Raw genomic sequence first — 27,042 nt, forward strand, 5'->3', positions numbered from 1 at the left:
CGCAAATAAGGGTCCCATATTTTATAGAACGCATCTTCCCTATTATGTAGCTTACTCGTTAGGAAGTCCAATGAAATGTATTCAAGAACAGTCCGCTGCCACTGTGTTCTTAATGGGGCTTTGTCTATAATCCAGTTCAAGAGGACACATTTCCTAGCACAGAAAGTAAGCATCATGTAAAGTTGTCTTTCACATTTCTTCTTAATGTTATTATTTGTCATTCCCAGCAACATATACAATGGGTTACATTCAGTAATAATAGAAAGGATCTTGTCCAGTTCACCTTTTATACTAAACCAAAATTGTATTTTTCTACAGGACCAAAGACTGAGTGAGATTACCCACCTCTGTTTTACACTTAGGGCAGAGCGGAGAAAGGTCTGAATTAAATCTGTGACGCTGAGAAGGAGATATATGGACACGATGCAAAATCTTAAGTTGCATTGCTTTTACCCTATTACAAACACTCAAAGACCCTGTGTTCTCCCAAGTTTCATTCCAGGCCTCGTCACTGATCACCAAAGCTAGCTCCCTCTCCCATGTCCCCTTCAAATGAGCCAAATCTGAGCCTTCATATTCATAAAGTAAGATTATTCAATAATTTTTGGACCAAGTTGAAAGAAATCTGAAAACACTTCACTGGAATATTCAGTATATCATAGAGAAATTAATCTCATTCGTGTATACAATGACCCACCAAATTGAGAGAAAAAACATTTGCCTTCTATGAATTTGCTCTTACAGAATATCTCAGGAAGGAAAACCTGATTTGAATTAAAAACCCAAGGCTAATTAAAAAGGGATAAATTGATACTTATGAAAGTGAGACTTCTAACTGAATCACAAAACGAATGGTGATATTTATCACGACAAAGCATTCAGGCAGTAAAACTGAAGTCACTACTTTACAGAATACAGTTCAGATACAAAAAAATAAATCATTTTCTAACCTTTATTCAGCAATTTTAGTCATTTCCCCCATATAATTAATATTACATATATACTCAGTTATGAAAGCTCACTCCACAATTTATTAGTATTTTTTATTTATTTAATCTTTATTTAACCAGCTGATACTCCTTTGTCAGCTTGTCGCAGCAACTGAACCCTGCACAAAACAGCATTTTCAGATCACTTTAACCCAAGTTTAAATCAGCAAATAATCTATTTCTATTAATCTAGTGCCTGACATCAGATAATAATGCTAAGCAAGATGGCGGCTGTGGCAACAGTTCACAGGCTTCACCCGCTATCTAGTGGATTAAATAGAAATCGATTGTCTGACCCCATTGAAAACTTCAGTGGTGTTTTCACTGACCCCCAGGGGTGGTAAAACGGCCACCAGAGGGTGCTGGAGTAATGCCCTACGTTGAGAATGGGAATGTGCTGTCTTGGAGCCAGCCTCATGCGCCCAGTCAAGGAACGAAAACTTTTTGTTCTTCCAGTAGAGCTTAATTTGAAGCCATTGAAGTTTAACTCTTGGTCAAATGCCATAGAATCGTATGGCAGCATGTTGAATTCACTGGATAAAAAAAAAAAAAAATAGACCCCTGATCTCTTGTGATTATGAGATCAAGGGTCTAATTTATTTATTTTTTTAATCCAGTGAATGCAACAGGCTTTTGTAGAATCTAATGGTCATCAACCATTACTTTGGAGATCAAACATTCAGCACAGCCAGAACAATTCCATTTATTAATCCTATTAACTTAACCAATAATTTGCATCACTTTTTTTCCAAAATAGGAGGGACTTAAATTTTGACCCTTGTACAAACTGAAATTGACCTTCTGTTAACATTTTTTGTCTCTCCCCTTCCATCTCTACTGCATAACTCAATATCATTCACTCATTGTACAAACTATACCTTTTTGAAATCCATATGATCAGACAAATAATGTTTTATAATTTAAGTATGATTGAACCATTTTTAAATGTTGACCCCTGTGTAATCCATCACTGCCCCCTACCTTGCTATAGTTACCACCCTTGGGTAGGCAGCATACATTTTTGTGTAGGCTATGGTATACTGAGGCTGGATTGTTGTGTTGTTTGAGCACCTTTAGTGCTACCAATTGGGCACCGCAGTCTCGTTTGAGGGCGGGCGCTAAAGGGGTAAAATATTATGTAATTTCTCTACTTCCGGAAACAGAAACACGGCACTTTCTCTGAGTTTTTGGGCAAATTACATGCCAACAAAGTGAAAATACAAAGAAAATGTGACGATTCAGTGTTAAGTGAACATGTGTTGCGGTTTGTTTATCACCCAGAGCACAAACATGTCGAGGCGGTTTTGCAGGTGAGAGAGCGTAGCTACTCTGGTTAGTTGTGCAGGCCAACACTTACTGACACAATGTCTCACTTTTGCCTCGTCTTCCCTTCTCCACTGGGAACCGAACAAAAACTGCACTTTTAGCGATTGCTTTGGTGATTGCAGCTGAAAACAAAACAGTACACCAGTTTACCGTGTGAAGTTATGCTGGTCAAATTCTGCAATGTCACACAGGGTTCAAACGAGACTGCACTGCCCTATTAGGTCAAAATTGGTTTAGGTTCTCAGGGACTAAAACATAACTCAAAAACACCTGTGGAACATTGCCATCCAGGTGGATACTTGATGGATGATAGAAATTTGGAGCAGGTGTTGATGACTTCCACATGTAACTTGCCAGCCACATGCTGGGTGTGTTTGGGGTTGCAGGAAATAATCTTGTGGCTTCATCATATGCATCAGTCAACAAATCATGTGTTGTGTGAGATCAGTGCATCATAATGTTGAGGATGGAGCCTAATATTCCTTGCTGTCTCTGTGATACCTGCAAATTTAAGTTGGTCAGTATTTCATATCCAGCGTGTGACAGAGTGCAATAAATAAAAACTGAAAGTGCAGCGGAAGATGCATTTGTGTTGGCACTGTCACTTTCAGCAGAAGCATCCCATTACGTCATGGTTTTGATCATCTTTGTGGTAGAGATACATGCTGTAAATGCTGTCGGTGAAATTAGAATGTCGTTGTCAGCCGTTGTCACTAATGTTTCACCTGTGAAGTGATTGACACCACGCTGCCTGCAGGGCTGCTTCGTGCTCATAAACATGCCTCTTCATACCGTGCATGCCACTCGTACAGTCCAGTACAAACCTGGAAGGTGTAGCTGTAAATCATTTATCTTTCTGCTGAACAGTTGACCTTGGCTGTCATTGGCTGCACATGGTGTCTGTCACACAACCCCCAAAACAGACCTTTTATCCTTTGTTTGCATGAAAGGATGTGATATTTGATTTGGAAGAAGTGTCCTGATCAGTAAATACAAAATCATGTAAAATGTATTTGCAGACTGTGCCACCAAGTGGTAAGTTTCGATGGGCTCAGATGAAGCCCAGCTGGTAGAAGAAAAAAAAATTGCAGTTCCTTGACTGGCCACTTGAGGCTGGCTCCAAAAGAGAGCAAGTTCCATTCAAGTTCATGTTAAAATGTCCACCTTTAGGCCAGAAATAAACATGTTTACAGTCTGGTCTCTATAGTTTCCATAACAAGTGTATTGGGGAGGCGGAGGCATTTTTTTTTTCAAACTTCTTAACTTCTTAAGCCATAACGTGATGCATAATTAGGGGTGTGGTCTCTTTGAGTGACAGCTGCTCACTCAGAGGCTGCTCGATGTGGCCACTAGGGTTCGTAGCCGTTCAGTGTCCTCTCACCTCAGTAGCGGGGCAGCGCCTGCGTATCCTTTTTTGAACAGCCCAAATTGTACGATAAGTGTCCTTTCCAAATCGTCAGGTGGGTGCCTTGAACCCCTCACCACGTAGTCCCTGTGACTCAGAACGTGTACAAATTGTGAGAAGTTGACACAGACTTTCTGTTTTTATACATTTGGAGAGGAACAGCGTTTCTAGAAGCGGCTGAATGACTCCAGCAGCTTCCAGCCACCCAGCTCTGCTGTCAGCCGGCACCCACCCGCTGTGCACGTTCGCGAGGCGGCTGGACACATGCTGTCCATCCATGGAGGACCCACAGAACTGGATTTGCTGCGTTTACCTATATTTATTTATTTTTATGAGGACAGAAGTGGAAAGCTATCTTATAATAGCCAAGTGGCCTCTGTGTGCGTGTGTGTGGCTTTGATCACGCAAAAGCATGACATTTGCTGTTTGGTATGTTTTATGTATTTTGGGTCGATGAATGCTGTGAAAACTGAAAGTTGATAGGACAAATATTTTGGGATTTTAGCTAACCAGTAAGCAATGGACATTGTGCTGCAATGCACCATGGGAGTTTGGGGTTTTAAATGTTTTAATGGTTCATGTTCATTTAAAGGGCGTTTAAATGTCACACATTTTTAAACATCTAGTTAGCAACACAACATCAAAGTATTCATGACTGTAAGTCTCTCCATGCACATGTGCTTATAATTAGTGGCCTTTTTTTATTGCTCTCCCTGAGCGAGTTAACAGGTGCGTTTCTGGAAAATGTCTCACTCGGCAATTCTCGGCGTGTGACAGAAAAATTTGGGACTTCAGACAACTTTAATGATCCCTAAAAGGGCAATTACATTTACACTCCAATTACATCAGACAAGATACAGCAATTAATCCACAATTATTACTTATTTACCGTAATAATGGCACACATCAGAATTGAAGAGAACGCATATACATTTGACATTGTCTATGTGCTCTCAGCTTGAAGCAGTCTGTCATCTGAGTTGAGGCAAAGTGGGTGTAGGCCGCAGTAGGAGGGGCCCGCGCCACCCAGCTTGGGGATTGAAGGCTGCAGCAGTAAAAACCACGCTGCCTTCTAGGTGGCAGGGAGGAAGCCAGTGTGAGGCGGAGATGTTAGGTGGAGAGATACAGAATTCCATTTACTGCACCTCTGACTGTGTAGAATACAAATTTATGAAGAATATTCTCAGCAACACATTAATTTGCAATACAGTGATTTGCTCCAAGATTGTATCCATTTTGTGTTTGAGTTTAAGATTTCACACAGTCTGGGATTACACAGCACTGCCCAACTCATTAATCATGATGGACAGATGATGGGACAAAATTCTGGAAGCAGCCGTCTTGCTAATATTCCTGTGGGTCAGGGCAGCACATAAACCAATCAGCGCCAAACCTCCCACCATAAAAGCGAAAAGGAATGAATCCTCAACGTCTTCCACAGAGAGTGGAGCCAAGCATGTCACACCCCGTCTCTCAGGCGTCGAGAGCATAGCCCGCTGGGTAGATTCCATCAGGGCATGCAGGGTCCCCCAGCCCTGATTCCTTGTCGAAAAAATGGTGTCAATAGCGTTGAGAGAGCAGCTGATCAGTTCCATGGTTAATCCAAATCTTAATTTGAAGAATTCACAATCTGGTGAAGCTGGGACTTTGAAGGTCGGAGCAGAGATAGAGAGAAAGGAGGAGAGGAGAGGCGAGGAATGCAACCGTCCTTGCCAGAGTCCCAAGATGACTCCATCCTTGCCATAGTCAACTTGGGACTCTGGCAAGGACGGAGCTTCCAATGAAGGTAAAATTTTATTTTACTTTGAAAGTCTGTGGGAATGGATCTGACTGTGTGTGTGCACAGCAGCTGTTTTAATGTTGAGCTCAGCTGTTAATTGTGGCTCTGTACATGGACGTGGACAGAGCCGTAATTTGTGCAGCAGCCGTTTTAACATGCATGTTAAAATGTGTTAAATGTTAAAATGGCTGCTGCATTGTTTTAACATGCATGTCATCTGTTTTATTGACACTTTGTACATTTTTTTTCTACGTTCCTCATAACGTGCCGTTTTCATGGGACAGTGCACGAAGGTTCTTTGGTGTGGACTGTGGGAGAACTTTTCCCCCAGTGCTTGCTGCGTGGCATGCTGCAAGAGAACTTTTTTAATTTCTACCTCTCTGAAACACTATTTATTGCCTTCATTTTGAGGACCAAATTTTGTGAAGTAAAGCCATTTTTAAAAAAATATTTGTTACAGCCTTACTTTAAAGTCAAAATAAATAAGGTATCATGTTGTGGTTCAAAACAGATTACAACTCAATATGCAGAGAGCCAACAACCAGAAGTAAAAGCAGTAATAATGTATTGAACAAGAAATGGAATAAGATAATTGTACAAATCCGCGAAGTGAGGGACTGCGAGGTGGAGACACCGACCGACCCCAAAGTTGCAACAGAGTTCCCAGAGCTGATGGTGCTTGGAGCCAGGACGGGCGGCTGGAGATGAGGTTACTGAAAACACAGGACAGAGTTTGTTAGAGATGCTGGGAAAAAACACGAGACAAAAAATTGCTGAAGAAGCAGAGGCCAGGATACCACGCAGGCAGAACTGAGTTTCCGGCGTCTGTGGAGGGACAGAAGCAGGGTGTAAATACTGCAGCTGATGAATGCTGAACAGGTGTTCCCAATCAGCGTGATGACGTGGCACCTGGAGAGACAGGTGGGGAGGGGGAGCAGAGCAGAGCAGATTCAAGACAGCACAACACACAGGCCAAAACACAGAAGAGTGTAGAAATGTGTCGGGAGCAATGAACCAGGTATAGAGACCTCTGGCGCCCTCTTTTGTTTGCCCTGGATGTGTTCAGTAATTCTGCCCTACAGCATGTTTGTAAAAAAAAAAAAAAAAAAAAAAAAAAAAAAAAAAAAAAATACTAGTCTATCATTCTGGGAGGGGGATTGGTCCTCACCATTTTCACCAGTCTTATGGTCATCATTATTAACTACCAATACTTCATTAATTTGCTGTCAAATGTCAATATAATACTAGACAATCAGGTAACGGCTCAAAAACAGTTTTAATCACACTAACCCAAATCGATATTGAATCAAAACAATTGATTCTGAATCTTAACAATCAGAATTGAATTGATTTCTTGAAATTTGAATCGATACCCAGCCCTATTCTATAATAGTGACAGCAACCTGCACTGGTAGGTGTGAACAAAAAAATCAAACCAGTAAATATATTCTTTTAATTAATTATTCATCCATTGAGCTCTTACAGTATCAATATACAGCATCAATCAAACCACCATCATTCATTTATTTATTGATAATTCTATTAGGTTGCATTGTCAGATGTTTTTCTTTGTTACACCCCAAACAGACACCCTGCTTCAACACAAATTTCATCGTATTAAAGTAGTAAAGGGGCCGTCCTTAAGTCTGATTTATATTTCTGTTAAATACCTCATTCCTACACTACAGCCTGCAGATCCTGCTGTAGGTTACTGCAGGTTACCTCTCCAAAGATGTGTCTGCTTGCAGTATTTTTCTGTTTATGGCCGACTCAAGCAGAACTGTCAGCTGGTTGTAGCAGATTAGGAACAAAATATAGATCAGATAAGAGGCTCGTAGACTCCTTCCAGCATATTTATTTATTTTTGGTTCTGTCAGGTTGTGATAACAAAGTCATCAATCAGATAGTAGAGGCTTGTTCGCTATAAATTAATGTTCACGTGGACAATATGTCCAAACTGTGAGGAGATACAGATATGACTGAATTTGTAAAGAGTTATAGTAAAAAATGAAGGTATAGAAGACAATGAACGCACAAGAAAACATCTGTAGGACAACTTTGTGCTCATGGAAAACAATATTTATAAAGTAAATAATAGTATTCAAAATGATTGCATTATTAGTAGTAGTATTGTGTGAGGAAGAAATGGATTGTATAATGTTGAATATGGCTTGTGTGTCTATTCTAATGGATTTCGCCTAATGATGTCCCTCTGGTCCAAAAGCGGTATTAAGGCGTGGAAACGGCCCAGCTCTCTGAAGGGGAACACAACTCAGTTCTTTGTTATAAGAGCTTCAGATCACACGAGTATGGCCGTGCAAATTCTTCAAATGACAGAGGATACGAAAGACCAATGAGAATAATAACATTAATAATGTTTGTTTATATGGCACTTTCAAATAAAACAAAGTGCTTCAGAAATTAAAATACAATATAAAAACCAACATATAAAACACAGATTGAAAATTGAAACATTATATCCAAAAGTACATTTTAGAATTTCAAATTTAAAGCATTAATATTTTAAAAAGTTACCGATCTTCAGAAATTGTAGGCTTCTGAGAACATAAAAGCCTTAAGTGTAGTTTTAAAATCTTCAGGTCAAGCAGAGTGTCTAACATCATTTGGTAAACTATTCTGTAACGCCACAAACTGATAAAACTAACTAGGAGTTGATGCATATGCAGGATTTAGCATCATCCAGTGGTGAGGTTGGGGATTGCATTATGCCGTCACGATTGTCTTAGCAGGAAACCGATGATTGCCTACTCCGGGTAGGGAATGAGGTCTTTCCCCAAGTGAAGAAGTTCAAGTACATCGGGGTCTTGTTGACGAGTGAGGGGACAATGGAGTGTGAGATTGGCCTGAGAATCAGCGCAGCAGAGGTGGTGTTGCATTTGCTCTGCTCTACTGTTTTGACAAAAAGCCAAAAGCCGAGGCTCTCGCTGTACTGGTCAATCTTTTTTCCTACTCTCACCGATGGTCATGAGGGTTGGCTAATGACCGAAAGAACTGGTTCGCGGGTACAAGCGGCCAAAATGGGCTTCCTTAGGAGGATGGCTGGCATCTCCCTTAAAGATAAGGTGAGAAGCTCGGTCATCCGTGAGGAGCTTGGAGTACAGCTGCTGCTCCTTCGCGTTGAAAGGATGCCCCCTGGGCGCCTCCCTCAGGAGGTGTTCCAGGCACATCCATCTGGGAGGAGACCCTGAGGAAGATCCAGGACGAGGTGGAGAGATTATATCTCCACACAGGTCTGGAAAGGCCTCGGGATCCCCCAGTCAGAGGTGGTCAATGTGGCCTGGGAAAGGGAAGTCTGGGATCTCTTGCTGGAGCTGTTGCCCCCGCGACCTGATCCCAGATAAGCATCTGAAGATGAGAGAGTGAGTGATTGATTGTGTCTGTGTTCCTTCATGTTTTCACTTCTTTGGTGATGGGATTCATTCTCCTTGCCTTTTTCCTTTTAGAAGAAATATGTATGTCTCCATTTCACAAAACTGAGGGTTATGAAAGTTGTTACCCTGCATTAGCGACCAGTGTATAGAGGAGCAACCGCTGATTCTTCTTCTTTGTTTTCAGTCTTCCATTCATGTTGCAAAATGTGAAAATCAAACTAAAGCCCCCATCACACATAGCAAGAATGTGCTGAAACGGAGAGAAAGAGGCGTAGTCAGCAGTGTCAGAACACATTCAGATTACTTCATACACACCTGCATGATCGCATCCAAAGTGCATGTAGACAACAGGTAGATGACACAGACTACTGTCAAACCACACACGTGCATGCAAGTCCCATGTGTGTGTGCGGGGCACACACACATGGGACTGAAATGATCACTCAGCTGTGTGTGTGTGTGTGTTCATAACGGCTGCATGAGCCACTCAGCATGCATGCATGCCACTGGACACCTTTGCTGAAAGTTTGCTGGCAGTGGGCCAAGCAGTCACACCATGCGTCAGACGCAGCCTTTCTAGCGAACTGTAATTTCTTTTTCTGTTTTGCTGACTTCAGGCGCACAACGCAAGTCTGTACACCGTGATGTCATTTGGATTATCACATGGGATTTAATTTTTGCATAGTTATTTGCAGCATACAGCAGCTGGGTGAGAGGCTTTTCAACACAGACTGTGGTTTGGATCCTGTGCGCTCTGCACTGTCCTGGTTCTGTGCTGGAGATGAGTTTCATGTTTAATAACGTTGTCACAGCCTGGCGATACAGTTCCACATCACACCTACAGAGTTTAGATGGTGATCAAGTAATAATATATATTACAGTGGTGAGATCCATTCAGCTCTGTGCCTGATGTGTACCATGACGTATGACTGCGCATGAGACCACGGAGAGGCGCAGAGACACACTGTACGTTTGGTTTGATTGTGCGCTGTTCACATTCACTGTATTTGATGAATGTGTGCCACATACATGTTATTACATATCAACATTTCCTTTGCCCTCCCTGGTTGGGGTCCAGTGGAGGTGGGCATCCCACAACATGCTGGCAGGCTTTGCTGTGACCGATCGATCTCAGAGCTCAGTCATCGGCGATCAGATCATTTCAGATTTTGATGTCGTCAGAATATGTAGATTGTGATCATATGAGGCAAAAACTGCATATAGACTGCCGTCAGATGTGCGTTCCATCTCGATGGCGCCAAGAGTGTGTTGATCATGCGCAACACACTCGGGACAGCTGAGTCAGTGGAACCAAATATAGACTGGTCATAGACTGCTGTCTGTAGGTCTTCAGACTGCACCTCCATACTTCCCGACTGTGGCCGGAAGTGTCATTCTGACGCCATTCGGCCTCAGTTGGCGTATGTGTGACGGGGGTATAAATACGTATGTCCCTTTTGGGCAACTATCAACATAGCGGTTTCCATGAGGGAGGCCCCTCCCATGTAGACATGAAGAACTCATTGTAAACTTATGAAAACACAGATTCATTGTTGCAGATAATTACACACTAATGAACAGATAGTTATGAATATTTCATTTTGTTGCTCATAAATGCTCCTAAATCCTACACACTGTAACTTTAACCTTTGGTGCACAAGGCAGGCTGACCCCCTGTGACCACAGGGTATGAGCGGGCACATGTATCCAAATCAAATCAGCTATCTACCACTGCACACAACTAATCAGTATCTTAAAAATCATTGGCAGCACTTAAAAATTCACCCTCATATGAACAGGCAGTAAATGGAGAGAAAGCAGTAACAGTGCAATCAGAATTGAAGACATGGCTCAGAAAATGAACTGGCACCAGGACTGTAATTCATAATGGCCAGTGCAGCATTTGGTACCAAAACAAAATTCCAAAAATAACTACTCAATTCCATTGTATTGGAAATACTCAAGTCCATAATTTTTTGAGCAAGAAGTTCTAAAGTTCTTGACTGACCAATCAAAATGCTACTATAGGGTTAAAAAAAGAAGAAACCCTGGAGGCTGGGCTAGGAAGAGAATGAAGGATTTCCTGAAAGGACGTGTGATATAAGACGTTGGGTTTTCTTTTATCTAGGATATTAATTTCTGATTTAAATGAGTGATTTTGGACTTTATGGTAGTTAAGTGAGTATTAATGAAACCGACTGATTAGCAATAAATGGCTTTGTGGTAAAAGTATCCAAGTCCTGGTATTTGGTCACAAAAAGCCTCATTGTCTTTGCAATGCAGGATGATTTTTGTCTGTTCTGTATAACCTCTGGAACCAGCAACAGGTGATGTAGTATGCTACCTTTTTAAAAAGGGTATCTGCAGTATGTTTTGACAACTTTGATTATTAATATCTCAAAACTGTTATTTTCTGACTTAAGTACTCTTTGCACCCAGGTTTATAATTTCTGAATTCCACACAAAATTGCAAGAGTTATATTCTGAATCGTCTGCAGACATCTTCTACACTTATGTGGCTAAACAGAAAATAATACCTTCAAATTTTGTACTCGGCCTTAGACGGGATCAGTCTATTCGTTGAAATGTTACGTACATGGAAGTGGGCCGTTTTAACCGCCTCTCTGATACGCAGGTCAAAAGAATTCTGGATCAAGAAACTGTGGTCTGCAGTGCGTCAGCAGAGAAGAAGGCTCAGCTGTCAACAGTGCTGTGTCAGTTCTGCGTGTTGATCCAACCCCATTGTGTTGTTTTTGTCTGTTTTCCAGCGGTGCAGTCTCTCAACAGCCTGAATGACCAAATCGCACAGTTCATGGTGACTAGTCCCTGCAGCCTGCCTGATGAGGATGAAGTCTTCATACCAGGAGAGAGGGGCACCTTGAGGAAGTCTATGACCCTGATGAGACACCTGCTCATGGACGCTCAGGTAAAACCTCCACACATGCAAAAAGGTCAAAGGTCATTCAACACATACTGTTATATGGCGTCAGCAGTTGGGGAGTGACTTGTTCGCCTCTCATTCTCAAGAGGAGAAAGGAAGGAAAAAGCTGCAGGAGCATCCTGTTGTGCATGTGAGAAATAAACCTGTGAAATTTCAAGACATTTTTCTCTCCACTCCCTGAAAGCTGTGCACTTTTAAAATGGTTTTCTGCACATCACTGGCATGTGTTCCACACAGTTTGACAGTTTACAAATAGAATTATGGACAGGATACAAACACAGATCTGATATAACATAATTAGTTGTCGTGGCACGATGTGATAGATAAATGCAGCAAACATGCTTTAACTCTGCATGGGGAGACATACGCACAACTTGGCGATAGAGAGAGAGAGAGAGAGAGAGAGAGAGAGAGAGAGAGAAAGAGAGAGAAACAAAGAAACAAACAAGATGTGCATGAGACTGGACATACGGTTGTTTGTGAATCAGTTTGCTGACAGTATTTCACCTTATAAACGACAAATGTTCATATTTGTTTGCACAAGCTCCAGAGCTGGTGTTGAGGTTACGAGCACAATGGGTGCTGGACCTTCATTAATTACGTCTCTGGCATGTAACAAATGTGAAAGTTTAACTGAGTAAATGATTGTGGCATAAAGTTTCTTTATTAAATGCCATATCTTCACCTCTGTTACACCTAACTCATGTGGATTGCAGATGCAACTGGGATTATTTTATGTGATAGATAACTGTGAGTTCATAGACAGATTTGAAAATAAAACAACTTGAAATTAATATTGATACCACTGCCTGCACATGTAGCTGTTTTTAGACAACCATGTGAAAATGGTGTTGAAACTCTCCAGCAAAATGAGGAAAAATTATGTGTCTGTATAACCTGAGGCACTTGATTGAATCAATGAAATTCTTTCTAGTGGTTTGTGCCGTTTGTCGTGAATGTACTCTGGCACTTGCGCTATTCATTGCCTTTATGGACTGGACATTGGATAAGGTCATCAAGTCCAGCAATGCAGGTCCTTTATGTCAGTGAGAAAAGGCTCACTAATATCAAATTTGCAATGCAGAGATCTTTATGGTCTCAGTAGATGCTGTGATTACAGGACTTGAGATGCTGAGTAAGGAGTCAGAGGGTCTGGGTTTGTGATTGTCCTGGATGAAGAATAAGATCCAGGCTTTCATTGACATCCTGGATTCAGTGTTGGGAAAGTGTAAGTACACGGACCCACAACAGGGGGCGCAAATGAACGGACAATAGAATAGGTCAAATAACAACACTTTACTGTTGCGAACGTGCACAACAAACACAACAGATTCCACAATAGATCAAAGGTCAAATTACAAGGTGTCGTGTGGGCAGGCTCGAAGATAGGAGACGCCTGTCCAAAGCAGAACCGGAACCACACGATTTCCTCCGCCACCAGACCCCGGGAATACTGGAGCCGCCAAGTCCCGAACTCCCAGGTGGCCACTGCCTCCGCGTGTCGGACCTGGTACTGCTGGCGAGGAACAAAAACACAATTAAACGTGGGTGCGTCTGCACCCAGCAATCTGCACGGCAGGGAAGCTACCTCCACCTCTCGTTGGAGAAAAAGTCTGTTATCACTCACAAAAATCACAACAAAAAGGGCTTTCTATCAAGCAGTCAGGCTGAGGATATTACCTTTCAGGTAGAACGATATCTCGGCAAAGAGGTGGAGATGACGTCTTGCTGATATACCGATGCAGATCAGATGAGTGGTGACAGCTGTCACAGGTGATGAGTGTCAGCTGTCACCCCGGCTGCTCCTGTGAGGCGGCAGCGCCCTCTGGTGCCTGGAGCCCGCACTCCAGGCAGGGTGCCCTCTGGTGGTGGTGGGCCAGCAGTACCTCCTCTTCAGCAGCCCACACAACATTCAGTCATTAGAAATATATCTGTATGTAAGGGCATTAAACTTGGTGAGACCTGTGTACTTCAGCCGTTCTACCATAAAGATTCAGGAAACAAGAAACCATTAAAAATTTTAATCCAAAGTGGCTGTGAGAAAGGTCTTTAGCAGAAGTCTGTCACAGCAGTTTCAGGATGTGTAGCTCTTGAATCCTGCCACTGGAAGAAGACAGGGGTGGAGGCTATCTCCAGTTTGTCGCCCAGGAACAAATTGGTGGTGGTGGGTTGAAGGATGTAGTGTTCAGGTCAGTGATTGCAAGCAGCAGAGAGGTGAGCTAGAACTGACATTTTTAAATAAAGTGCATGTTTCCTATTGGATGTGAGTTAACTAAAAGGGCGACCAGCTGATTCCTATTGATAGGCTACAGCTGTTACTGATTAGGTGAATCTGAATGAAAGCTTTGAAATCTGAGTCCTCCTAGCGCTGCACTGACATTTGTGTTTCTGGGACCTCTGTCTTTGAGATAAAAAGAGATCTTGGAAGAGCTTTTGGAGTCATAAAGTCAACATACACAGGTGTTTGGCAATACCAATGCCTTTGCTGAACATGAACCTCCAAAGGTCTTTTGGGTCCTAGTGCTTCCTGTCTTACTGTGTGGTTGTGGGACTTGGTGTCTAAGTAGTAACCTAAATTGACAAGTGGCTGTCTTTTGTTCTAGGCCTCTCTGGAGAATCTTACATACTGCTGGAATGACTTTGTGTCAACTGAACAGTTACGTTGTGAGATGAGGTGTGCAGCGTGCATTATGAGGGAACATAATGATTTTGGCTGTGCACTCCTAAGTAACCCTAACTCAGAGTGCAGGTACCTGGGTACTGAGGTAACAAACAATTGGAAAAGGCCAAAGGAACACCCATGTCTAACCTGGCTGTGGCATATAGAAGGATACGTATGGGAGGTGGTGAGTAACCACCCAAGTATATACACCACTTGGGTGGTTACTCATCAGGACACAGGACAGTTCTGTGGTGTTGTTGGTGTGGCCCCAGTGCATTCTCCCTGACCTGAGTGCTTTTCCTCTGTGTTGTGTTTCAGATGATAATTCATCCTTCTTTTTCTGCCCCATTATTCCTCTTATTTATAGCCCTCCTGCAATTCGATGAATAGTAGATGTATCTTGACACTGTGATGCAGGTGGGTCATCCATTAGCACCATTACAGACATGCAATGATGGATACAGAGTCCCTCTACCATTTTCCTGAAGATATTCTTTCACAGACACTGTGTCATTGATTAAAAGGAAGGTAATTCGGCAAAAGGTCACTGCTTTCACCTCACTTCAGTTGTATGCAAGCTGTGGTGAAAGATTGTTTGCCTGCAGTCAGTTTTTCTGTTACTCAGGAACAGGAATATAGAATTCAGAGGTGATGGATGAGTGGGAACCTGAGCTACAGATGGAGTGCTGATTGTCTCCCCAAGAAGTTCCAGTTAAAAAGTTTTCCAGTAGTTCAATGTTAAGTGAAGCGCTCAGACACCAGTGAGTGTGACAGATTTCTCTGCCTGTTGACCTTGTCTGTGTCAAATGGTACTCCCCCATCCGTATGCTCGACAGTTTGTTTTGTTTTTTAATTTGGAAAACACATCTGCTCGAGGCAGCTTTCAGCTGGAGTCCTTTCGTTTAAAGTATTCAGAGGACAAAATAGACTGCCAGGGGACAATTCCACGTAACTGACAGTTCATGTGATGTTTGATTACACAACGGCTACCGTACATCCGTTTCCAACAGTAGTATTAGAGGAGCTAGGACCCACTTTGTCTCCCCCCACCCCCCTTAACTAAAGCAAGCCATAGTTTAGGTTTCTTAGAGCCGTGGTTCCCAACCTTTTTACCTTGGAGGCCCCCACCCCCCAAGGGAGAAGATTGTGCACCTTGTTGTTATCATAAAAATGGCTATTTGTAAAAAAAAAAAAAAAAAAGTATGTGTATATATATTTTTTTTGTTGGTGGGGGTGGGTGGTGGTCTCGCCCAGGGCGTACTTTAATGTAGAATTGTCACTGCGCGCACGCACACACACACACACACACACACACACACACACACACACACACACACACACACACACACACACACACACACACACACACACACACACACACACACACACAGTTATACTCTGGGTCCTTGGATTAAAAAAAATTATTTTGGTTCATCCAAAGAAAAACTGATCTTTATAATTACTTTTGATTAGCCTTTAGCTTAGTTATTGTGACTTTATGTAACCTGCTCTTCTAACCAGGGGCGTCATTAGGTTTTAAGGACAGGGGCGGCTTAGCCCCCAGGAGATGCACAGGATGTGAGCAAATGTAGCGGGCGAGCATGAAATGCCACAAACGGCTAACAAGAACGTTTTTGGACAGATTTAACAGAGATACTTTACTGTGTAAATGTTTTCAGCCACCATTAGATTTTTAATACAGTACATAATACAGACTGGATGCCTGGTCGCCCTGCATCTACACTGTAAAATCTTTCCTCAAGCTCACTGACCATCTGATCCACACATGGGAAAAGTAACTCTCTTCTCAATGTGTGTGAGTTGTTCAGGTCAGTGTGTGATCCTGAAGGTGTCTCCAGCACAAAATCCTCCATTTTCTTCTGTTTATGCCTCATCTCAGCACCTGGTTCAGGGATAGCGTGGGTGTGGCACAGGGCTTTAGTTCTCTCATACAGCTCCGTGGCAAATGTATCTGTGTGTTTTCCCTTCACTGTGTCACACACTGCTTGTTTTCAGATCAAAGCTTCTGCCAGGTCTAAATTCTCTTTCTGAAGAAGCTTGTGGAGTCCTTCACACAAACGTCACACGTACCTGACACAAACGGCTAACTCCTCTGATTTTTCATCGCTTGCCTCATCTGCCATGATGGCATAGATTTTGGACATTGTCATTTCAGATACAATGACACCAGTGACTTCCTGGGCAGAACAGTCAATCATCTGGGATGTTGCTGAGGTATACTAAGCATTTGATGGGGGGTTATGTTTTTGAAGAAAAGGATCAAATTGCTTCAAAAGCTTCATGCATGCAAGAAAATTTCCTCTGTTTGTGCTGTCTTTACCTTCATCATGGCCACGAAAAGGGAGTCCCTGTATTCCTAACATAGAAGTGACTGCAACAGTTCGTCTGACGTCCTCTCTTCTCTCTATGATCTCACTCACATTTGCAGATGTCATCTGTGCAGCGTTTCCCTGTTTGCTAGTTGTGTGGTAGCTTTTCTATACAACAAACAACACTGTCCTTATGTGTTTGTGCCGTCTCATGTTTGCTAAAGATGACTAAAGCTTTCTTCTGGTTTTTGCAGCCACTACGGACCAAACTATCATGGTTGATGTTTTTGCCAAATACTCTACATGGGAATCAGAAATCTGAATTCTGGTTGACTGAATATTCTAACCAGTTGTGCTTTTCAAACCAGCTGTTTGTGCTTTTCAAATGCTCACTTCTGCGTACCAAAACTATCTTGTGGGTAGCTCTTCAGCGTTACCTGTCCGGGCCCTGTGTCTTATCACCTAAATCAAACCCTGTAGTGTAGTGAGTTGCTGCAGCTGCTTCATCACTTTCCTTCTCTTGGTCTGTTTGCTCTCCTTCTCTCTCTGTAATATCTTGATCTTCCTCTGCCTCTTCATCCATCTCTGGATCCACTTGCTCTCTTTGACCTGACCTTGCCTGTTGATCTTTTTCTCCCTCAGCATGTTCTTCTGCCTGGTTCCTTTGAGATACATTGAAACACAATGAATTGAATTAATAACTGATCAGCATCCAGGATAATGTCATGACTTTCACTCACAACACAATAATTGTTTGCTCCCTTGAAGTCACATAGATTACATTTTGGGCACATGGTTGCAATTTCAAGCCCTGGGAAAATATTACTTACTTAACTGCATTAAAGTAATATTAAGGTACTCTTGAAAATATTTGGGTCTAGCTAATTTGGCTTTTTTAAATATATATATATATATATATATATATATATATATATATATATATATATATATATATATATATATATATATATATATGTTGGGAAGGTGTCGTAGCACGGACCCACAACAGGGGGCGCAAATGAACGGACAATGAATTCAGCCAAAAAGTAACAATTTAATGTTGTGATGAAACACAACGAAATACACAGAATTAGCAAAGTCAGTTGACACCAGGTGATGTGTGGGCAGGCTCGAAGATAGAAGACCCCCGACGAGAGAGAAGCCGCGTCTCACACAGCTTCCACCACCAACGGTCTGAAGAACACCGGAGCCGCCAAGTCCCGAGTCCCCAGGTGGCCTCTGTCTTCGGCTGTTGACTCTGGTACTGCTGGCAGAAAGCAGAGACAAGATGAATGAGTGTGAGTCCGCACACTCAGTAATCCACAGTCTGTACACAGTTAGGAGGAAGCACCTCCACCTCCAATCACACACTCGTGCAGCTCCTGATTAACCACTTATCTGGTTTGGGGTGTGAGGCGAAGCCGTCGCTGTCACACCAAATGCCAATCCCACAGACAAGGCAAAACACCAGGAAAACGGCTGCAACAGAAGTTCAGATTAGGACACAACGTATTAGTCAGCAGAGAAATTACCTCTTCAGTAGTCGATTTCTCGGCGAGGAGGTGGAGTTGCAGTCCGGCCTTTATGGTGATGATGATGATGATGAACAAGTGACAGCTGGTGCAGAGGATGAATGACAGCTGTCACTTCTTCTGGGTCCGGCGCCCTCTCGTGCTTGGAGCCCGCACTCCAAGCAGGGCGCCCTCTGGTGGTGGTGGGCTAGCAGTACCTCCTCTTCAGCGGCCCACATAACATATATATATATATATATATATATATATATATATATATATATATATATATATATATATAGTCTATCTCCACTGTCTAATCATTAATCTCCTAAATAAAAGCTCAAGTTAAATAAATCTTATATGGTGCACCTTGACTGAAATGTGTTTCATATTCATATCTAGTTACATAAAATTCCAAGACTGTCTGCATCCCAAATGACTGTGTATCCTACAGATCAATAGTGGTGGAGGAGTGATTATTATTATTAGTGCATTATTACTATTATTATTATCCACTGATGATCATACGAGAATGAGCTCAGCTCCTGTTTCACGGTGTGCAGGACCTTTGCAATGCATTTCAGACTAACTAGCTAGTTAAGTAGCAGCATTCATTTACAGTTGTAATGTAACTTTTGACCCCCCCCCCCCCCCAAAAAAAAACCCACACACTTTTGACCACAGAACAACAAAGCTACAGTAAGACGTGCACATGGGTCGTCTATACAGTAGATATCTCATGCTGCCCCTTATACAGGGGGGCGCTCTCGTGCGTAGTGCCAGCCAGGTTTTTATTTGTAAAACAGGGAGCACTTGGTTCATTAATTACATGGGATTTTCTGCTGTTAGCTGGAGCTAACTAACAGCAGTGATGAATACTTACTTTCTTGAAAAACCTTTGTATATCCATTCTTCAAGGAATCTTCTTGTTGCTGTAATTGGTTCTGTGCGCTGCAGGTACAAGCACGCTGCAAGCAAGGTCGCAAGGTAAACAACGACTGAATTTTCAGAGATGTGGGTGTACTCTATATGAATAAGTAGAATGGATTTGATAATGATGCAGTGACGGGGCTCTCTGTGAAGTGAAGGGAAACTGACAGATTTATGATAATATTTAAGTTAATAATAAGAGGTTATATGATTGTTTATTTACACTCATATTCTGGCCACATTATATTGAATTTGTCAGCACTTTTTTGTAAAACAACAACAAAATAATAATAAAGAACACCAAATTATTTGGGGGGACTTAAAAATATATTAGAGGTGCTTCAGCTCCCCTAAAATTGTTGTATGGCTGGGGGGGCCTGGCTGCCTTTTTGTTTCTGTCTTTTGTCCTGTCTTTTGTTTTTCCTTCCAGGTGGCTTGCATTTGGGACTGAGTGGCTGTGTTGCTGAGTTTATCAGGACCTCACCCTGATCACCTGAGGCTGATCACCTGCGGCTCGTCAGGACTCACAGCTGTGGTGCATCTACATGGATTGGAACATGGTGGCATTTAAGACTGGAGTACACAGTGTGTATTTGCCAGAGACTCGACCTTGTGACCAGACGGGTGAGATCGTCGTCTCGGGAGCCATCTCATCATCAGTGGATGCAGAGAACGTCCAGGTTTGATGCATGGTCTGTGAAAGAGGAGGGGGTGAGGTCTCACGCTCGTCAGCACACTTCCTGAGGTACGTTAGATTTTGTGACTAACATTTATACAGTCAGTAAATGTGGTGTCCCTCACACCTTATTATATTGAGCTGTATGTTGGTCGTGTAATCAGCTTCCACTGCAGTGGAGTTTTGTGAACTGGGTGTTCCATGCCTGCAGGGTGGGAAGCTGATTAGTAATTAAGCCAGGAAGTGTTTGCTGTTTGTGCACCTTTGAGCGTTCTCTCTGTGTGTTGAGTGTGGACTCACATAATGATTCCTTCTTTCACAGACTCGGTTTGTCGCGGCCACCTGGGGGGTGTCGGCGGGGTCCTTGGGTCCGAATTGGTTCTGGCTCCGGACCGTTAGCGCTGCTGGGAGCACACCGCAAAACCACCACGCCAGACCGCGCACTTTTTTCACAGCACTGTTATGTTCATTAAACTCTGTTATCCTTTGTACCGTGCTCTGCTTATTTTATACTGGGTCCTTCAAACGCTGGTCGGTTTTCCGGGCTGCGTCCGACACATAACAGTAGTCTCTGGCCAAACATCGCGGACCCAGTGGTAGCAGAGACGGTAATGCGCCGGGAAGGCGGCAGCAGACGTTCAGAAGTTATCCGGATCAGTTGCGGGTGCTCTCCGCCCGGATGGTGCACGTTGGAGAACCCATTACTGAATACTGATTTGAGCGCTCATGCAGCCGTGTTCCTGTGTTTGTGCCTTATCCGTGGGTCGTGGTGGAGTGTGACTGGCGACGGCTTCGCGTCACACTTCGACCGGATAAGAGGTTTAAACGGGAGCTGCAGGAGTGGGTCTGTAATGGGTGAACGCGCACGGCGGAGCTCTGTGGCACGGGTCGCGGTGCTTCCTGTGTTACAGTCGTAGCCCCGTTTCCCCGGGTAATGATAGCTACTGCGTCTGTTGTGTCAGCTCCGGTGTTATTTAGTTGAATCACATTTTTGGTTGTGTGTTACACACAGCTGCGCACAGAAGAGCAGCTTGAGTTTGTTTTCTCAGTTACCAAAGGGGGTTTTTCATTTTGTAGCACTCTGGCTCCCTCTTGTGGTGACTGAGTCACGTTACCGTTAAGCTCTTAAGTTGGAACAGGTGTGTTCGATTTGTTTGAGCTTGACAGTATAAACCACTGATTAGTTTTGTGTTGGTTCATTTCTTGTGGGTGTTTTTTGAGTTGGTTTTTGTGTGGGATTTTATTTATTTATTTTTTTTCCACTATTAGTGTCTGGGGTTGTGACCCTGCAGCCTGTTTGGAGCAACAAAACAGGACCCAAGCAACTTTATGTTAGTCTGTTAGTCTTTCTTTTTATTTTTTTTAGTTTCACCTCCCCAGGGTTTGATGGGACGGTCCCCTGGGGGGTGATGGGGTGGTAATTGGGTTGTTTTTTCTTTTTTTTGTTTGTTTTTTGTTATGCCCTCTCTGTTAGCATTTTTATTTGCAAGCTTAAGTTTGGGTTTTTCTTTTCTCCCCTTCCCGGGGTTTGATGGAACGGTCCCCTGGGGAGGGGGGGGAGGGGGGGGGGGGTGGTTTGGTTGTTTATGTTTGTCTTTTTTGTTTTATGACTAATCAGACTGAACATGGTTGGACAAAGGCTGATCGCACAGGTTTAAGAACTCCTGGCCACACCTGTGCTAAGTGACTGACAGAAACAAAGGCAAAGATGCAGCCAGAGGAGAAGACATCAACCATTCTGTTGGAAGACGAAGGCGGATACGGTTTCCAGCCATGGTCCCTGGAGGGGGGTGTTTCTCCTGGGCCAGGTTTGTGTGGTCGCCGGGAGGCTTCCCGTGAGGGTGGGGTACTGTTGTATGGCTGGGGGGGCCTGGCTGCCTTTTTGTTTCTGTCTTTTGTCCTGTCTTTTGTTTTTCCTTCCAGGTGGCTTGCATTTGGGACTGAGTGGCTGTGTAGCTGAGTTTATCAGGACCTCACCCTGATCACCTGAGGCTGATCACCTGCGGCTCGTCAGGACTCACAGCTGTGGTGCATCTACATGGATTGGAACATGGTGGCATTTAAGACTGGAGTACACAGTGTGTATTTGCCAGAGACTCGACCTTGTGACCAGACGGGTGAGATCGTCGTCTCGGGAGCCATCTCATCATCAGTGGATGCAGAGAACGTCCAGGTTTGATGCATGGTCTGTGAAAGAGGAGGGGGTGAGGTCTCACGCTCGTCAGCACACTTCCTGAGGTACGTTAGATTTTGTGACTAACATTTATACAGTCAGTAAATGTGGTGTCCCTCACACCTTATTATATTGAGCTGTATGTTGGTCGTGTAATCAGCTTCCACTGCAGTGGAGTTTTGTGAACTGGGTGTTCCATGCCTGCAGGGTGGGAAGCTGATTAGTAATTAAGCCAGGAAGTGTTTGCTGTTTGTGCACCTTTGAGCGTTCTCTCTGTGTGTTGAGTGTGGACTCACATAATGATTCCTTCTTTCACAGACTCGGCTTGGCGCGGCCACCTGGGGGGTGTCGGCGGGGTCCTTGGGTCCGAATTGGTTCTGGCTCCGGACCGTTAGCGCTGCTGGGAGCGCACCGCAAAACCACCACGCCAGACCACGCACTTTTTTCACAGCACTGTTATGTTCATTAAACTCTGTTATCCTTTGTACCGTGCTCTGCTTATTTTATACTGGGTCCTTCAAACGCTGGTCGGTTTTCCGGGCTGCGTCCGACACATAACAAAAATAGGCCTAATGACGCCACTGCTTCTAACATTGACAGGATTAGAGTGGAAAAAACCTCATGACCAACTTGTGATCTATGGCAACTGCCTGGGGGGTATCAGACCCCAGGTTGGGAACCAGGGCCTCCGACAAACAATCAGGATGTTCCCAAAACCAAAAACTGGCCTTGAGCCAGATATTTAAGATGGTTCCAAACTGGTCACAAAACATGGTCTTTTCATAAAAACACGTAAAAGACTTAATTTCCCAAAATTTTCCATAAGTTAGTTTTACTTCACAGAAAATGGTTTTACCTAAATAATTTCATTTATGAATTTTAATTTCAAAGTAGTGTTAAAAATGGCCTTCAAGCAATATTTTCTATTGAAATGTTTAAAAAAAAATGCATCACAGCAACAAACAGAATTAACGAGCAATCTGAGATTTCTGACATCCACCAAGGGTTGACGAGGACTCTAAATAAAATATGTGATTCACTTTATGACCTGGACTTTACCTGATTCAGATTCCACAGCATAATGCAATAATTATATACTGATCCAGAATGGTCCGACTGATCAAGATGTTGCAATCTAATATTTAATTCAGAAGCTGAAACAAAAATGGTGTATTCCTGATCTTGGTTTTACATGGTGACGTTGTATCTACCTGCTGCAGAACCTGCATATTGTTCCGGATCACTTGCAACAAATCCTGAGCCAGAATCCAGAGCTGGATCACCTCCAAAATTCAGTGGAGTCTTCCATGCCCTAATATGTATCCGTGTTGCAAATGTGATGAGAATCCGTGAAGTAGTTTTGACGTAATCCTTAAAAGTCTACAAAGTGAAACCCACAGCTGGATTCAGATCATCTCAAAAATTTAATGGAGTCTTCCAAGGCCTACGCCAATATGTAGTGAAACTCAATTAAGTAGTTTTGACGTAATCCTTCAAAGCCTATATAAAGTGAAATCTTGATCCCGGATCCGGATCACCTCCAAAATTCAGTTGAGTGTTCCATGCCCTGATGTCTATCTGTGGTGAAAATTTGGTGAGAATGTGTGCAGTAGTTTTGACATAATCCTGCTAACAGTCAGACAAATAAATAAACGCCGATGATTTTATTTCATCCTTGGCGGACATAACAATAACAGAACATTATATATTGGTGGCCCTTTTGGGCACCATATTGAATATCTGTCTTAAGTACAGTTTTTTGTTGTTGCAACATCTTGATCATGTTTTCAGGTTGTCTAGGAATCTTAAAAAATTGATTTAGTTTTTTTTCCCTCCTCTCAAAGTTTAAATTAATGTACCACATGATGATTTCCACTAAGTTCTTACACAACTTCCCGAATAAATTTCATGTGGAATTAGTCCACTGTACGATCCGGTCTCTGTCAGACTGGTTTGGGTCTTGTGTTCTGTCTGATGGCATTCAAATGATCTAACTCGTCTGTAAATTTGTGAGCTATTCTGTGGAACGATGAGGCTTTTATCATTGGATGGCAAAAAACCCCAAACAAACAACAACAACAAAAAAAATTCTGCAATACTTCTTGTCAGTCAAGAAACCTTCACATTTAATAGGTTTGGAATGTTTTCTGACACCAAATGGGTGAGATTTTCTGCAGAAATCTAATGAATTGAGCATTAAAATTTCAAATCCACAGCCAATAAAAGGCAGAAAATTCATTTAGAGGGTTTTTCAGTAGCTTCTCTTTGAATGCTTTCTCAGAATTGATTGCCTCATTTGTCATTTGCACAGATGAATTATTTATGTCCTCGTTGCTGTGATGGGGTGACTAATCAAATGTGTTGAAGCTGTGAATTGATGTCATGGAACATTCCACTGCATTAGCAGCTTTGGTTGAGGATTCAGTGGGACGACAAAGGGCTTGATGATGGCGTGACAAAAGATATTTTCCTTCTGATCATTCTCTAAAAAGATACCATAACTGTCCATTTATGTAAAGTCAGAGTCTGCTGTGGGATAGTGCTTCAGCTGTGCACGTCAGTAACCTCCAGCTGACCAGTACCTCAAAGTCAAGATGGTCTGTTTGTGCAAACGTAATTACTTTCCCTAAATGCCAGTTGGAGCCTTCTACACCTTGAGCGGAGACTCACTGATTGTCTCACGTGGGCAGGATTCTGTCTTAGGTCAGAGATCAGGATGTGATTTATAGTATTAACTATTGGCTATGTGTTTTGATGTTTTCCAGGTTCCTTCATTTGAACAAGGAACACGAGAGCAGGTAGCTCAGTGGGATACGAGCCGGGCTACCAATACACAGACCTGGTTTTGATACCTGGTTTTGCTATGCCTGTCTGTGTTTTCAGACAGTACACTTTAGCTGTGTTGTCCCATACAGTTCACCTAGCTGTTAATGGTTTCTACCCTTGGTTGGGGAAGTAATCTGTCCATGCATTCTGTCCATGGGGAGTTGTAGGCTGTCATCCGCTTCACTCTACAGAACCCAGGGATAAGCATAAGCACCAACGGGCCTCACAACTGATATCACTGCTTATTTTTACATTTGAACCATGTGATGTGAAAACTTAACAAAGAGCAGATTTTGTTAAAAATCCAGAGACAAACATTTTTTTGTGTGTGTTTGGGGGGGGGGGGGGGGGGGGGGGGGTAGAAAAACAGATCAACTTCCTGTGCATGCAAGATTAGACTAACAGATTTTAATATTGAATAGCCAATTGCCCCTTTGCCTGGCTGGTCTTGTGAAGCCTTGTGTGCAATCTCCAACTACTTTACTTTGTATTCTAAAGGTGAAAAAGAAGTGAGCAGGCTTTTCCCTTATTGTGCTCATATCTCGTCTGGACTAATCTGGCTGCTGAGAAAACATTTAAAACACTTGTCTTTTCTCCATCTTCTTCTTCTTCTTATTGACTGTTCTTAAACCTAAATATCACTGCTCATCTCAGCAGTGACATTTAGGTGTCTGGGAACTTGACTTATCAGACTGCGAGACATCTGGGAAAAATTTTATGAGGTTATGAGGTCCCTGGAGAGAGGTATTTGGCAATGTCAATATCTTTGCAGGACAGCCAAGTTCTGTGTTTTCAGAGTCCTGGTGTATCCAGTCTTACAGTTTTGGTTGCGAGACTTGGGCACTAACCAGTGACCGAAGGCAACAGCTAGCTGCCTTTTAGTATTAGGTTTCTTCAGGTGGCCCTTGGGGACCACTGGAATAACTTTGTGTTAAATGAATGATTATTTAGAGGCAGTCAGATGAGGCGTATCACTTGTATTGTGAGGGACAGTCACCTACAACATTTTCAACATGTGGTGCCTTTCTCTGAATATAATTGAGGATCCCAGCAGCTGGAGAAGGGCAAGGACATGCCCGCGCTTCACCTGACTCCAGCAGACAGATGGTTACTTTCAAGAGGTGGGGATAGACCATTTGTCTACCTGGTTAGTTGTCATCCAGGACCTGAGCTGACCCACTTGTGCTTCTTTAGATACTGTAAGACTTGTCATACTCTGTGATGGTATCTGTAGTACATTTGACAATTTATCTTTTCACGCTCGTGTTTGAGATATGAATAACCTTTGAATTAACTCAATGGGCTTAACAACAAAGGAACTGAATTTAAACTGAAAGCTTCCATGGCATGCAGATATTATAGTGATGACAGTTTTCTTTAAAATGTCAGGTCTCCATTAATTCATTGACGTGAACAAATTACTCTGCACACCAGTAAAGCAGGGTAGTGTGTGTGTTTGTCTGTGGCCAAGATGGCTCAAAAACAGGTGGATGGATTTTCTTCAAACTTGGTGAGAATATAAATTGGATCGATATTTGGAGGAGATTGGTCAAGATAAACATGGTCTGAAAAGCATAGATTCTTTTATAGCTCAACAACCAAGAAGCCTAGATGGATGATGATTTAAAGCAGAGATGCCCAAATCTGTTCAATGGTGTTATTCCTCTGGTTACCTACCAATGAAAAATAATCTATTTTAGCAAAGCAATGCTGTAACACCTGCAAACTAACTTTACGGTTAGCTAAAATAACACTACACCAAGTATACTCATAGCACTATTTGAAAACAAAGCCTATAAAGGTGGCAATAGGAGGCCGTAATCTTGTTTGAACCCTCCGTGATATCACGGGATTTGACCACTTACGGGGACCTCCATTTAATATATGAGGTCTATTAGAAAAGTATCCGACCTTATTATTTTTTTCAAAAACCATATGGATTTGAATCACGTGTGATTACATCAGACATGCTTGAACCCTCGTGGGCATGCAAGAGTTTTTTTACACCTGTGGGCAGTCTTTGAGTGAGGAGTCGCCCACCCTCTCGTCGATTTTTTCATTGTTTAGGAATGGCTCAGAGACTGCTGCTTTGTTTGAT

The 27,042-nt window shown here is 42.7% G+C and overlaps 1 protein-coding gene across 6 annotated transcripts in view; it reads left to right on the forward strand.

Annotated features, from left to right (window-relative positions):
• kaznb (kazrin, periplakin interacting protein b) overlaps positions 1-27,042 on the forward strand; it is a 465,815-nt gene that overhangs the window by 76,828 nt on the left and 361,945 nt on the right. For all 6 annotated transcript variants that reach the window (XR_004559532.1, XR_004559533.1, XM_034166256.1 and 3 more), the window contains exon 3: positions 11,661-11,818. Coding sequence is in view for 4 of the 6 variants with exons in the window: in XM_034166256.1 (XP_034022147.1) it covers positions 11,661-11,818 (158 nt within the window). In the remaining 2 variants the exon portion in view is untranslated. The remainder of the gene's footprint in view (positions 1-11,660; positions 11,819-27,042) is intronic.

The sequence above is a fragment of the Thalassophryne amazonica genome, chromosome 3, assembly GCF_902500255.1.
Source record: "Thalassophryne amazonica chromosome 3, fThaAma1.1, whole genome shotgun sequence".
NCBI classification, from domain to species: Eukaryota; Metazoa; Chordata; class Actinopteri; order Batrachoidiformes; family Batrachoididae; genus Thalassophryne; species Thalassophryne amazonica.